General features: G+C 48.7%; 1 protein-coding gene across 2 annotated transcripts in view; it reads left to right on the forward strand.

The window, feature by feature from the left end:
- SNX25 (sorting nexin 25) overlaps nt 1–15,218 on the forward strand; it is a 95,830-nt gene that overhangs the window by 71,345 nt on the left and 9,267 nt on the right. The window contains exons 10-14 of one of the 2 annotated variants that reach the window (XM_061134795.1): nt 965–1,129; nt 2,383–2,514; nt 5,511–5,555; nt 7,090–7,203; nt 13,357–13,521. In XM_061134795.1, coding sequence (XP_060990778.1) covers nt 965–1,129; nt 2,383–2,514; nt 5,511–5,555; nt 7,090–7,203; nt 13,357–13,521 — 621 coding nt within the window. Of the gene's footprint in view, nt 1–964; nt 1,130–2,382; nt 2,515–5,510; nt 5,652–7,089; nt 7,204–13,356; nt 13,522–15,218 lie in introns of both variants that reach the window. The other variant, XM_061134794.1, reaches the window with a different exon arrangement.

Raw genomic sequence — 15,218 nt, forward strand, 5'->3', positions numbered from 1 at the left:
TACTCATGGACAAGAATTAGGAAGAATATACAAAAATGAAAACAGCTTGGTGTTCTATGATTATTAATATTTTCCTTTGACATTTTTTCTCTTTACTGTTTGTTACAAGTAAGAAAAACTAGAAGAAAAAAATCGGGAAGAAAGTTAAGTAGTAACTGAACCAAAAGACAGTCCGCAGCAGTTCTTTCATGCTCTGGCTGCTCATGAATCTAATTACTGACATGCTGTTTGTTGGTAATCCATTCGGGTTTTTCCCAAATTATGTATTTCTTTATGAATCTTAAGTCACTTTCAAGTGCTAACTATCTAACTTGTAAAATAATCTACCTCTTGGTTAGTAAAAATGCATCTTTAAAAGAAGGACTGAGCAAAGTATATGCTAAAAATTCCTTCACTAGTGGGAATTTGGAAATTTTATTTTAAAAGCTCCAGGAGTTGGTGATGGACAGGGAAGCCTGGCATGCTATAGTCCATGGGGTCGCAAAGAATCGGACATGACTGAGCCACTGAACTGAACTGAACTGATTTTAAAGAGACTCCCATGAATTTTTCATAATATCCTAGGAGACCAAGCAAGCCAGGTCTCAGCATTTTTTGGTCAGAGTTTAGGCACAGAACATCTGGGTTTAGTTGGAAAGATAACTCAGTTTCCTTTGTTCTGTGCAGGTTCCCATTTGGGAGATAACAATATAGAATTTTTTTTTCTCATTTTTTTAGGTTATCAAATATTTCTTTTTTCACTGCAATTCCAAACACCAGTTACTTTGGTTCTAAATACTGTGATTTTTCACTTTGCTGAGAAAAAGCAGGCTGCTTCTAGGCTTTCTACTGTGGTTCTCTCCTTAGTGGAACCCAGTGATTTGGAGCGGTGTATTGTCTTGACCTAGAGCCTGTAGTGTAGGTAACACGGAGGGAATATTCCATCATTATGAGATATGGTGGTTCACGTGACGTTCTCCCCCAGGACTCGGGAGCTGATGTCGGCGAGGAGGCTGTGGATGAAGGCTCCAGTCGGGTTAATGAACAAGCCAGCTTTGCTGTGAACAAGCTGCGAGAACTAAATGAGAAACTTGAGTATAAAAGGCAAGCTCTAAATTCTATTCAAAACGCGCCAAAACCCGACAAGAAGGTAACTCTTCCATTTTCAAGGTCGTCTGTAAAAGTTTCTGTTTTTCTAATTTGATAGAAATTCTGTAAGTTTCACTTTTTTTTTTGTTTTTATGTTTGTTTGGGGTTTTTTAACTTATAGTATAGAATTAGGGGGCATTTGTCTTTTACCCCTTATGGTCTGGTTTGTGTTTTCCATCCTCGGCTATAACTCTCTTTTATCTGACTTGTCTGCAGTGTCTTTGGGAAAGGGGTTGAACTGCCCCTTGTGCCAAAGTTTTTTCTGGAAGTGAGTTAACTAAGCAGGGACAATCTTAATTTTTTTTTTCTTTCAACACTGCAAGCACAACTTAGATCATCTCAGAGAATTATGCCAGAAATAGAGTGTTTGGGGACTTCCCTGGCGGCCTAGTGGTTAAGACTGTGCTTCCAGTGCAGGGGACGCAGGTTTGATCCCTGCTCAGGGAACTAAGATCCCATATGCCATGCTGTGCGGCAAAAAAGTGGTGGGGCGGGGGGGAAGGATTGTTTTGCTAGAAATCAACAGAATTTGAAAGCTTAAAAAATGTAAACAGCATCTCACCCAGGCGGTGCTATGGCCTCTTGCTTTGTGTTCCTGCTTCTTGGGTCCGACAAGGAGGTTTTCCTTAATGTAGCTACGGCTGGCGCTCTTTGCTTTGCCAACCTGATCTCCTCTGGCACCTTCTGTATGTGCGTTCAGAGGCCTCAGTGATGAGTAAGTGCAGGGCAGGATGAAGGACCAGAGAAGCAGAGAAACCTGCCCTGGAGGGGGCAGGCAAACATGCTGCTGGGGAATCAAAGATGAGACAGTTACAGCCCATACTGATGATACAGGGCAGGAGAAGCTTGCCACCGGCTCTCTAGAGAAGGAACAGGCCCTTGTAGACTGCACGGTCAGGAGAGTTTTGAGGCAAAGCTACTGGCCTCAAATAATAGAGTTGCGTAACTTGTGGGGTGTCTTTCCCTAGATCTGTGTGTCCTGTAATGTCTTTCTTTCTTTCTTTCTTTGTAGTTTTCATCATAGGAATCTTTCACCTCCTTGCTTAAGTTAATTTCCTAAGTATTTTGTGATTTTTTTTTTTTTTTTTGTGCTATTGTAAATGGAACTCTCTTCTTCATTTCCTTTTTGGAGGATGCATTGTTTGTAGAAACAAAGCTGACTTGTGTGTGTTAATTTGGTATCCTGCTGCTTTTGTGAACTGCACAGCGTTTTAGATGGTTTTGTAACTCCCAGGATGTTTCCCCCTGTGACAGATTGTTTCTAAATTGAAAGAGGAGATAATTCTAATAGAGAAAGAACGCACAGACCTCCAGTTGCACATGGCACGAACAGACTGGTGGTGTGAGAACCTGGGCTTGTGGAAAGCCTCCATCACCAGTGGAGAGGTAGGTCTGACTGCTTCCCTTCCCAGCTGATTAGGTATTTCTTCCCAGAGTGTTAAGTTTGACTTTAACAGATTAAATTTTGTCCCAAAGAACTAGGGTTGGAAATCGGAAGCTTATATTCATCCTTCTGGACTGCACTGGTCCTGCCTTGCTCGCTCTGTATCTCCATTCTGATTCCTGACCGGGAGCTGTTTGTTGGGTTGCCTGTTTAGATCTCATCTCCCTCCCCTTGAGACAGAAAGTTGTCCTCGTTCACGAATCGTAAGCAACTTTCAGATAGAAACAGTTGATATCCTCAAATTACCAATTTCCTTTTCCACCAAGGCTTGAAAGAAAATGGAAAACACTACTTGAAATTTGGAGATGAAAAAATTTCAATGTATTTCTGGTTGATCCAGCCTGCTGATGTCAGTGACTCAAGCATCAATCAGCTCTAAGATCTTTAATATAGAAAATATTTTGCTCTTCTCTGAGGGATATGGGACAGTAGTTTTCAGAATACACCATATCCCTTTTTTTGAATGTAAAACTAATTTCACTTGATGGAAAAATGCTTATATACATTTATATCATTAGTGTAAACTTCCTTTCCATCTAACTGACTATCAACACCTGGAGAAGAAAGTCAGGTCCACCCTACCTAGAGATTATCACGCTAAGCAGAGAAAGTCAATATCATATAATATCACTCATGGAATCTGAGTTTAAAAAATGATATCAGTGAATTTATTTATAAAACAGAAACAGACTCACAGATTTTGAAAACAAACTTACTGTTCAGTTCAGTCATTCAGTTGTGTCCGACTCTTTGCAACCCCATGGACCACAGCACACCAGGCTTCCCTGTCCATCACCAACTCCCAGAGCTTGCTCAAACTCATGCCCATCGAGTCGGTGATGCCATCCAACCATCTCATCCTCTGTCGTCCCTTTCTCCTCCTGCCCTCAATCTTTCCCAGCATCAGGGTCTTTTCCAGTGAGTCAATTCTTCGCATCAGGTGGCCAAACTGTTAGAGCTTCAGCTTCAGCATCAGTCCTTCCAATGAATATTCAGGACTGATTTCCTTTAGGATTAACTGGTTTGATCTCCTTGCAGTCCAAGGGACTCTCAAGAATCTTCTCCAATACCACAGTTCAAAAGCATCAAACTTATCTGGCCCAGTACTCCTGAGATTTTCAAGGGCCCATCTGCCCAACTTACCTGTGTCTATCCCTGCTTTTTCCCATCATCAGTGGCCTGACACTCGTTCTTGGGGAAAGGCTTAGAATTCACAATCTGAAATTCACTTCTAGTTTAGGTAGCAGAACCGTGTGCGTTCTCCAGGTGCCGGCCTTAAAGCACGTGCCACGTGAGCACCCTTGGTGTGTCTTTGGTGCTTGCTGTCCCGTTAAGCTGCAGGGCCAGGTGCCTTTGTTGGGGGTGGGGGGTGGGAAGCGGGTCAGGGGAGGTTGCCCAGAGCCTGGAACACTGTGTAGAAACACTTACTCACTGCTGATGGAATCACCTTTGGTGTAGAAGTCCAGGAAGGGGCGCTTAGGGGACGTGATGTCAAAAGGTATAAAAGAGGAGCCCCTCAGGATGGGGTACAAACAGATTCTGCCACCTCCTCAGCTTTGCCCAGAGCTGCCTCTGGCATTTCACAGTTCCTTATAATTGTCTTCCAAAGGCAGATACTGAGGAGGGGAGGGAAGGAGGAAAAACCCTCACAAGGCCCTTTGCCCTGGTCATCAGTTGTTACTCAGGAGCTTGCTGTGACCTTGGTCCCTGAAAAGATAACAGCAGTGGACACAGGGGTCCTCTGACCGCCCAGCATCCACGAAGCAGCCCCCGGTGGGAACAGTGGAGGGTGTGCTGCCCTCCGGATTTCTGAGCCAGGCTGAGGCGCTGTGAGCTGTGTGCTCCCGGGACAGTCGTGGGCTGTCTGTGCTCCAGCTCCTGCCTCCCTCGAGGGGCGGTGGTCCTCCCACCTGCTGGGGCTCAGCTGGTGCTCAGCAGAATTGAGTCCCTTTGCTTTGCTTTCCTGTTTGCTCTTTGTCTCTAATTCGGTTCATGACACTAATTCAAGCTTCAATTCAGTGTATCTTCTTTTTGTTTCTTGCTTATCCATTTACATTAGGAGCAGTAGTGGCCTTTTCTGAATTATGACAGGGTGTTTGTGTGAGTGCTTAAGAGCTATCTTCAGTTGGGAGGTAGAGGAAATCTTGTCTCCCAACATGAAATTTCATGAAAACAGAAACCATGATGTGTGGAATCCTGTATTAAACTGGGGAAGCTGCCCATCCTTCTCTGAGAGAGGTTTTGCTCTCTCACACCTGACTGCTTACTATTAATTTGCGTTTTCAAGGAAACACAGTTAGGATGTTGAGTCCACTAGGCTACTTTTCTTTTGCTGCGGAGCAAATTTTCTCGCATTTCATGGCTCAAAACACCACCCATTTCTAAGCTCACAATTCTGCAGGTTGAGAGTCCAGCTGTGTGACTGGGTTCTCTGCTTGCTATATGGCAAGGCTGAAGTCAGGTTGTTAGCCAGACTGAGTTCCTGTCTGGAGAATCTGGGGGAAGTCTACCTCCAAGTTCATTCAGGTTCTTGGCAGAATCCGGTTCCCAGTGGGGCTGAGAGCTCTGTTCTGCTGTCAATGTGGCATTGTTCTCAGGTCCTAGAAATACTCCAGATCTTTCCGCGTGGCCCAGTCCATCTTCCTGCCAGCACCGCCTGTCAGAGCCTACTTGTGCTTCCTCTGATTCTTCTTCTACTCACCAAAGGAATCCCTCTGCTTCTGCAAGGGCCCCTGAGGTTAGGGCAGGCCCGGTTTCAGGTGGGCTGTGCCCTCTAACATAGCCTGAAGCCAGAGCAGAACCCGTCCTTTTCTGGTCCTGGGGACCGTGCGGGACCTGCACGCCTGGGAGGGGGCCCCTGGAGGGGTGCTGGAGATCTTGCCTGCCCTGTCTGCTCACCGCGCTCTTTCTTGCTGTTGTGTTTATCTGTTTCTCCAAGGTCACAGAAGAGAACGGCGAACAAATGCCCTGTTACTTTGTCACGGTAAGCTTACAGGAAGTTGGAGGAGTTGAAACCAAGAACTGGACGGTCCCCAGGAGGCTCAGTGAGTTTCAGAATTTACACCGGAGGCTTAGTGAGGTACGCACGCTTGTGGCACAGGCTTAGCATTACTGAGCAAGCAGAGACTCAGGGCCCATTTCAGTTGTAGCCACACAGGGAAACTGGTCGCTCTCTCCCCTTTGCTGTGGACACCGGCAAAGTGGCATTTTCGGCCTGATGGTTGGAAATTTGCTCGTAGGTCAACTGTCTAGTCTAGTCTGAGTCCTTGAAGACAGATCACTGTCTGACTTCCGTTGAACCCAACAGAACCCCAGAGCTGGAGGAGGGCTGGGGGTATCTCTGGCCACTGGTTTCAAAGCTGCCAGTTGTGACCCGTTAGAGGATAACGGGATCCGTTCCGGGTCGCAGCAACAGAGTAGAACATATTGTGTCTCATCACTCAAAGGAATGGAGTCAGTGAAGTGTGGTGTTTGACGGCACAGACTCTGGGGCCAGGTTGCCGGAGTGTGCCTCCAGTTTGGATCCTCGCTTCACTGCTCACCAGCCCGTGACTGGCCTGTCACTCTGTCTGTCTGTGCCTCTCTGTCCTCATCAGTGGATACAGATACTAACCGTGCCTTCTTAGAGCTCCTAGAGCTGTTGTGAGAATGGAGGGAGTGACCGTGTACAAAGCGTTTAGAAGAATGTGCTGCACATAGCAAACATGACTTGTTTATTAGTAGTAATTACAGTCGTGGCGGGCTTTGCTGGGGGCTCAGTGGTAAAGAATCCACCTGCCAGTGTAGAAGACTTGGCTTCAATCCCTGGGTCGGGAAGAGTCCCTGGAGGAGGAAATGGCAGCCCACTCCAGTGTTCTTGCCTGGGAAATCCTATGGACAGAGGAGCCTGGTGGGCTACAGTCTGTGGGGTCGTGAAGAGTCAGACATGACTGAGCAAGTAAACAGGTGCAGAGCTGTTACACACACCAGACTTCTCGTGCAGTGTCTGGCAGGACACAGGATTTACTCCACAAAGAAAAGCCTGTTGTTATTATTTATTAACACCCATTCTTATTATTAATATATTTACATTCTGCACTTTGCCCCTGAAAGGCAGTAATAAAGCTGCATCCCAAGTGGTTCTTCCCATGCTCTACTTTGGTCAATTGTGATGACGTTTTACAGATGTGTTGTAAACAAAACACGTTCCAAGAGAAAAGCTCTTGTCGTGAGTCAGTTGTCCATACCCTGTCCTCTGTGCTGTGTGCAGACCCGTCTTCCCAGCCTGGCTCCAAGATTTCCAGCTTCCAGGCACTTGTCAGTCTAGGGACGAGTCTTAGCTTTTCTCGTCACACGTCCTCTTCCTCCATATTCTTTGAGCCTGGTTAGAACGGGTAGGTTTTCAAGGTCTTCAGTCTCAGAGGAAACAAATACAAGAGGAAGTTACTTGGTTTGTTCTTATTAAAAATCTAAAATAAATTTTTAAAGATTTAAATGTAATTTCGAGATAACTAACATTTATTTCTTTTCCCTCACAGTGTTTCCCTTCTTTAAAAAAAGTCCAGTTGCCTTCTCTTAGCAAGCTGCCTTTCAAATCCATAGATCAAAAGTTTATGGAAAAGTCAAAGAATCAATTAAATAAGTTTTTACAGGTAAGCCACTGAAAACTTTTTGGATATGGAAGGAAACATTAGTTAATGTTTGGTTAATGGTTAAACTGATTCCATTCTAAGGGTTTGCCTTCTATTCTTACACGTCATGCCAGATCCTCAAAATATCTTTGGTTTGGGGTATTTGGGGTTTTTTTCTTCTTTGTTTTTATTATTTTTGTTTTTCTGTGTGTGTGTGGTTTTGTTTTGTTTTGTTTTGTTTTGTTTTTTTGGTAGTTAAACTGTTGTTGTTGTTCAGTCGCTAAGTCCTGTCCACCTCTTTGTGACCCCATGGATTGCAGCACGCCAGGCTTCCCTGTCTTTCGTCTCCTGGAGTTTACCCAAACTCATGTCCATCGAGTCCGTGATGCCATCCAACCTTCTCATCCTCTGTTGTCCCCTTCTCCTTTTGCCTTCAGTCTTTATCAGCATCAGGGTCTTTTCCAGTGAGTCAGCTCTTCACATCAGGTGGCTAAAGTGTTGGAGCTTCAGCATCAGTCCTTCCAGTGAATATTCAGGGTTGATTTCCTTTAGGATTTTCTGGTTTGATCTCCTTGCAGTCCAAGGGACTCTCAAGTGTCTTCTCTAGCACGATTTGAAAGCAGCAATTCTTTGGCGGCGCTCGGCCTTCTTTACAGTTCAACTCTCATATCTGTATGTGATTTCTGGAAAAACCATAGCTTTTGGCTCTACGGACCTTTGTTGGTAAAGTGATACCTCTGCTTTTTTAATACGCTGTTTGTTACAGCTTTTCTTTCAAGGAGCAAGCGTCCTTAATGTGTCCTTAAATTAAGCAAGTGTCCTTAATTTCATGGCTGCAGTCACCATCTGCAGTGATTTTGGAGCCCAGGAAAATAAAATCTGTCACTGTTTCCACTTTTTCCCCATCTATTTGTCATGAAGTGATGGGACCAGATGTATAGATATAGAAAATGCAGATACCATATGTAAGGCTTTCTCCGGTTTTATAGCTGGACACACCCTTGTAACTGGCATCCGGTCCCAGAGACAGGGTGTCTCCTGTCCCACCAGCATCACCACAGGGGCCCGGGGTCCTGACGCCTCACCACGCGGTTACACCAGCATCACCACAGGGGACCGGGCTCCTGACTCCTCACCACGTGGTTACACCAGCATCACCACAGGGGACCGGGCTCCTGACGCCTCACCACGCGGTTACACCAGCATCACCACAGGGGCCCGGGCTCCTGACGCCTCACCACGCGGTTACACCAGCATCACCACAGGGGCCCGGGCTCCTGACTCCTCACCACGCGGTTACACCAGCATCACCACAGGGGCCCGGGCTCCTGACGCCTCACCACGCGGTTACACCAGCATCACCACAGGGGCCCGGGCTCCTGACTCCTCACCACGCGGTTACACCAGCATCACCACAGGGGCCCGGGCTCCTGACGCCTCACCACGCGGTTACACCAGCATCACCACAGGGGCCCGGGCTCCTGACTCCTCACCACGCGGTTACACCAGCATCACCACAGGGGCCCGGGCTCCTGACTCCTCACCACGCGGTTACACCAGCATCACCACAGGGGCCCGGGCTCCTGACGCCTCACCACGCGGTTACACCAGCATCACCACAGGGGCCCGGGCTCCTGACGCCTCACCACGCGGTTACACCAGCATCACCACAGGGGCCCGGGCTCCTGACGCCTCACCACGCGGTTACACCAGCATCACCACAGGGGCCCGGGCTCCTGACGCCTCACCACGCGGTTACACCAGCATCACCACAGGGGCCCGGGGTCCTGACGCCTCACCACGCGGTTACACCAGCATCACCACAGGGGCCCGGGCTCCTGACTCCTCACCACACGGTTACACCAGCATCACCACAGGGGCCCGGGCTCCTGACGCCTCACCACACGGTTACACCAGCATCACCACAGGGGCCCGGGCTCCTGACTCCTCACCACGCGGTTACACCAGCATCACCACAGGGGCCCGGGCTCCTGACGCCTCACCACGCGGTTACACCAGCATCACCACAGGGGCCCGGGCTCCTGACTCCTCACCACGCGGTTACACCAGCATCACCACAGGGGACCGGGCTCCTGACGCCTCACCACGCGGTTACACCAGCATCACCACAGGGGCCCGGGCTCCTGACGCCTCACCACGCGGTTACACCAGCATCACCACAGGGGACCGGGCTCCTGACTCCTCACCACACGGTTACACCAGCATCACCACAGGGGACCGGGCTCCTGACTCCTCACCACACGGTTACACCAGCATCACCACAGGGGCCCGGGCTCCTGACGCCTCACCACGCGGTTACACCAGCATCACCACAGGGGACCGGGCTCCTGACTCCTCACCACGCGGTTACACCAGCATCACCACAGGGGACCGGGCTCCTGACGCCTCACCACGCGGTTACACCAGCATCACCACAGGGGACCGGGCTCCTGACTCCTCACCACGTGGTTACACCAGCATCACCACAGGGGACCGGGCTCCTGACTCCTCACCACACGGTTACAGCTGGTTTTGAACTTGACATGAATGGAGTCACAGGGTGTGGACCCGCTTCTGTGTGACTCCTTTCACTCAGGGTGGTGGTCCTGAACTTGTTCAATGCAGACCACCTTTGATTTCCTTTTCCTTCTTGTTTTCACTGTTGAATGGGCTTCTCCTTGTGCGCACCCCTCCGCAGTCTGTTCGTGCTCTTGCTGACGGGCATTCAGAGAGTTTGCAGCCAGAGGCTGTGCTGGGGAGCGAGGCTGAAGCTGCCACTCCTGGTCTTTGGTGAATATCTGCTGGGGAATCCCTGGAGATTGGGGCTTTTCATTTTCCTCAGTGGTCAAAGCAGTTTGTACACTCTCAGCAGCAGCATGCAGGGTTCTGGTCGCTCCACACTGGACTGTTTTCTTTTGTGAAGTTAAAATTTTGTCTGTTTTTCTGTCCTGTCACCTGTCTTCTCCATGTTGCTTTGCAGGAGTTGGGTGTGTGGTTTGGAGGTAAGTCTCTTGTCGGAGCCTGTGCTGTGGATTTCTCTCTTTCTGTGGATTGCCTTTTCAGTCTCTTAATGAGTTCTTTCAATGAGCATAATTCTCAATTTAGTCCAATCTATCCTTTTTTTTTTCCTTTTTGTGCTTAATGCTTTTTGAGCTCTTTGCCTACTGCAGGGTCCTAAAGATAGTCTCCTGATTTCCTCTAAACACTTGTTTTCCTTCAGTCTATGTTTAGAGAATAAGACTGGACAAAGCTATGCTGTCTCCAGTAGCAACCACTATTTATTTTTTCCTTAGCTGGGGCCTCTGTCTTCAGATTATAAGTAAGTCACTCACACCGTGGACGCCCGAGTCCTAGTTCTCAGGGGCAGAGGGCATGAACCTCTGCCTCATAAAACACTGTTTGCCAATGAAGAAGTAGCTGGAAGTCCTGGGACTTAATAGATGTTGCAGATTCTCAGTAGAGGCTATATTAAAATATATTCAGTTGAATCAGGTGTACGGATCATAGTTAAATTAGGTAAATTTTAGCTCGAGTTCCCTTACAGGTGTTAATCAGTTTCTGCTTTTCTCTCATATATTCATTTCTCTCTAAAGATACATGTATGTGTTCTTACAAATATATAAATTTGTGTGTGTGTGTCCATCAGGAAATAAAATAGTTGCATCTTTGAAAAGCTTTCCAACTTTAATTATGGCAGAAGTGGGAGAGAGAATCATTTATGTTTAAGTGATTTTACAGAAATATTACCATCTTGTTGCTGATTCAGAATGGGCAGGAAATACTAAACCCACTCAAGCATCATACCTGATTAAATCATTCAGCCGAATTTAAGGTCTTATTTGTGAAACGAATATGCATTATTCACAATCCCAGGTTGTGAAGTCCCCCATGTGTGGCTCTGGGCCCCTCCAGCTGACACTTGGGTTTCCTTGCAGCCTCTGCTGTTGGGGAAGGGAGGGTTGTTTGGTGCTGCCAGCCTTTCAGCCGCCTTTCCGGCTGTGCTGCAGAGACCGGGGCACCCCTGCACTTCTGGGGATGTGGAGAGGGGCCATTCTTCCCCCTCTTGGGCTGCTGGTGATGGAAATAGGTTCGTGGTCCCCATCCTGGTGCCAAGAGGAGCATGTGCTCTGAGCTGCCACCAGGCGGCGCGGGTGAGGCTGAGGGCGGGAACCACCTGCCTGAACAGGTGAAGCAGCTTCCCAAGGAGCGGCTTGTCTTTCCATCAGGACTGGAAGTAACTGTTTAAATTGTTTTTCATTTCCTCAAAGACTTTATTTGAAAGTGCTCACTGTTTGATATATTTAGATAGGTTACACAGCTGACTGAAGTTTCAGAATATCATCCCACAAATGGGAAAAGCAAAATGCAAAAGGTTTAGTCTGAAAGGCAGATATTATTAGGTCCACAGGACCTTCTAGAAAAGAGGATTCCATTGAGTGTGTGTTTATGTGAATATTTATATATGGGCCTCTATCAAGGCAAACTAATATCAGATATTTAGTAATCTAGCTGATCGTTCCTCACACGTGGATGTTCCCCTGACCATGCCGCGCCTGCTTCTGGGGGTGACCCTGCTGTCTGCTCTTCCCAGGATGCCTCATACACTCGTCCCCTCCTCTCCACAATCCTCCTCCACTCCGCCACGTGCAGCGACATGCTCTGAGCCCTCGGAGGGAAGGAGTTGGGACTGGGATTCCGTTCTCAGCGTTAAAATATGATAAAATCCCAATTATACCTTCCCCCACAAACATAGTCTTTGAGAACATGTCTAACTTTTCATATATAATCAGTTTGGTTATTTTCCTTCATAATAGAATGTAACTTAGTCCAAAGACTTAACACGTCCTGAATCATTTCCATGTTTATGATGGTTGTATTATTTGAGGCTTACCACTAGTTACCCTTTCCTATGACTTTATGAAAGAGTGTCAGAGTGTAGATTAGCCAGGAAATCAAGGTGGAAGAATACCTCACTCCCGCTCATCCACGCTTATGTACCGCTGTGCATTTAAGGCTCTGTGAAAGGAATAAATGCTCAGGGGCCGGGAAGGCAGTAGTGAATCCAGCAGCCCGTGCCCACAGTCTCCTTCCCACACCTGAGGCAGAACCTCCAGCCTCAGGCCAGTCTTCTGCAGGACATAGGGAGCTGATCACCACTGGAATGTGGGGGACCGGGGGGGCATGCCCCTGGGACCCCAGTCCCCAGTGTGGCAGTATTGGGCATGCTCAGAGGGGCTTTTCTAGGGAGGGTCATAGGGTTTATCAGAAGTCAACCTTGGTCTGAACAAAGATAATGCAAACCTCATGGGCCAGCTCCTCTCTCATCCTCTCCCAGCAGAGAGGGTTCTGTCCTCAAACCGAAGTTCCATCCCCCAGGGGGTCACCTCATCCGTGGGGCAGGATTTCTCATTGGTTCATTTATCCTGCAACCCCGTGTCTGTGAGTACCAGACACCTGCACATCCCTGGGGTCACATTGTTGACTTCCTGTCTTACCAGGAGCACCTGCTTTGCACAGAAACGAACCTGACGATGTCCTCCTTTCCTTTCTCCTAAGGCCAGACAGGCACATAGAGAACTGGAAGGAAATTTCCGGTTTAGGGGCCAATAAAAAGTTACATAATTATGTAAGCACACACCACCTGGGGAATGTGGCAGCCGAGGGACAGAAAGCTGCTGCCTGGCATGCAGTCAACCACCTTATTGTGGCAGCCCAGAGCTCTTTGCTCAGCTGACGCACAGAGTCTGCAGGTAGCCATGAAACAGTGGTTAAGTGAGATCCTGGTGTGCTGGGCGAATACGTACCTTGTTCCAACACAGATGAGCAATAGTTAAGTTGACTTTGAAAGGTGGTGGCCCCTGGATCTGCAGGCGGTCTGCTAAGTGAGACTTTTCTGTTGCCCCAAGCCATGAGTTCTCTCATGGGCCAGTATCTCCCACCAGCAGAAAGGTCAGGGAGCTCCAGTCATCTTACCCAGCGTTGTTTGCCATTGAGATCAGTGAGAATTGGGCTAATGCATTTTCTTTCAGGGGGAAAGGATAATGGTTTTAGGTTCAGAATTTCGAGGGAAGTACACTTGCTGAGACAGCCAGCTCTTCATCTTGACGTTGGGGGCTCCCAGTGCAGGGACGTGTTCCTACCATGTAGGAAGAATTAATCCTCTTTCTCCCACAGAATCTGCTTTCAGATGAGAGACTGTGTCAGAGTGAAGCACTTTATGCCTTTTTGAGCCCTTCTCCTGACTACCTCAAGGTTATTGACGTGCAGGGGAAAAAAGCCAGTTTTTCATTAGCCTCATTTTTGGAAAGACTCCCTCGCGACTTCTTCTCCCATCAGGAGGTGAGCTGTCTGAAGGTTGTATGTCTTTGAAACATATTTAAGCAAATGTCTTCTTGCAGGCTATGTGAAGTAGCAGGGGTTTGTGGCAGGCCTGCTGCACGTGGGGAGAAAGCAACCCCCTTGAGTTACCATTGCGCTCGTGTTGGGAGACAGGATGGGTAAGCAGGTAGGTAGGTGGGATGCGGCGGAAGTTCTGGGGGAGCCCCTCTATGGAAGGCAGCCTGGCCATTCCCCAGGATGGGGACCTTCACGATGGAGGAGTTGGAGCTGATAATGAGGTTCAGGAGACAAGGCTGTATTAGGGAACAGTCAGCAGGTCTTGGACTGGGGGACGGCTCCAGGAAGGGGGCTGATGGAAGATGAGGCAGAGGGTAGAAGGAGGGGCAAGGCCGTGCCAGGCTGCGGGGTTCCAGCTTTATTCTTAGGGTATGGAAAGCTGTGGCGTGTTGCGAAGCAAGACAACCCTGGCAGTGATGTGAGTGGGTGAAGGAGTGAATAGAGGGACTGCGGACGTGGGCGATCTCATCCCCGGGCGTCAGGCTTCCCTCCGGCAGGCTCCTTACTCGGGCTGCGCCCCTTACCTGGCTCTCCAGCAAGTTACCCAAGCCCGTCTCTGGAATCTGGCATCTCTGTAGTTCAGTCAAAGACCCCTCTGCCTCTTCACCAGAATTGGTTTAATGAGTTCGGACAGAAAGAAATGACCGTGGAAGGAGCTTCTGCTGCATTGTGAGCTGGGGCGGAGCCCGCAGGGGATCCTCGTGCCCGCGTCCCTCGCGAGCATCTCCTGCCTCTCTCCTCCACAACCGCACGTGCCGTATCCGGCCCGACTTGGCCCTCACCTCCTGCCACCTCCCATTTATCCCTGAACCTCTCGCCATGTCCCCTGTGGCCCAGCCACTGCAGGAATCAGCCCTCTGAAGGGGAGGCCTCCTTGGGCCGCGGCTCCTCCCTGCTCTCCGCAGCCTCTGATGGTGGGGGCACTCCTCCTCTGCGACTTCCCAGCCGCTCCTCTGCCGTCCAACCCCGATGCCCTGGTCCCACAGTGCCAGCTGCTCCCTCTGCAGGCAGCGGAATGGACTGCCTCAGCTGTCGCCTTCCGGCTGACGTCTGCACCCCTGCCTCTGCTCTGCACCCCGCTACAGAAACAGCCGCGTGTCTCCTGGTCACCGCCCACAGAGCTCAGGCCTCTCAAAGCCCTGCGCCGCGTCATGCTCGTTTGCACTGGCCTGGTGCCTGGCATATAATGAGTTTTCAACTGAAAGTTGCTGATATGAAGATCAGGAAATGAGACTAGCTGAAATACAGAATAACAGCTTGATTCAGAGCCTTAAAAATAAATTACTTTAAATGATACATGCCTGTAAAACACAGTGAATTTAAAATCATTTAAGCTGAAAAGCCTTTTGAAACCCCAAATGGTTAGACAACTATTTTGTCATCTGCGAATTCACTCCTCATTAATGCAGTGATGGAGGCTTTTCAGAATTGTTTTAGAGCTTGAATAAGGCTTTAGGGTCAAGCTTTTCCCTGGGGTTAGATACACTTTGACCTCTTTTTGAAAATGCCTAGAGTTCTGCATGTAGGAAAGTGGAAGGACTGTGTGAGGTTGAACTGTGAGGACATCATTCAGAATTGACACTGCAAGAGGGATAGCACCTCCATCTTTCTTGGGTGAGTGACCTGCTTTCCGTGACTTT

Source organism: Dama dama, chromosome 32, assembly GCF_033118175.1.
Source record: "Dama dama isolate Ldn47 chromosome 32, ASM3311817v1, whole genome shotgun sequence".
NCBI classification, from domain to species: Eukaryota; Metazoa; Chordata; class Mammalia; order Artiodactyla; family Cervidae; genus Dama; species Dama dama.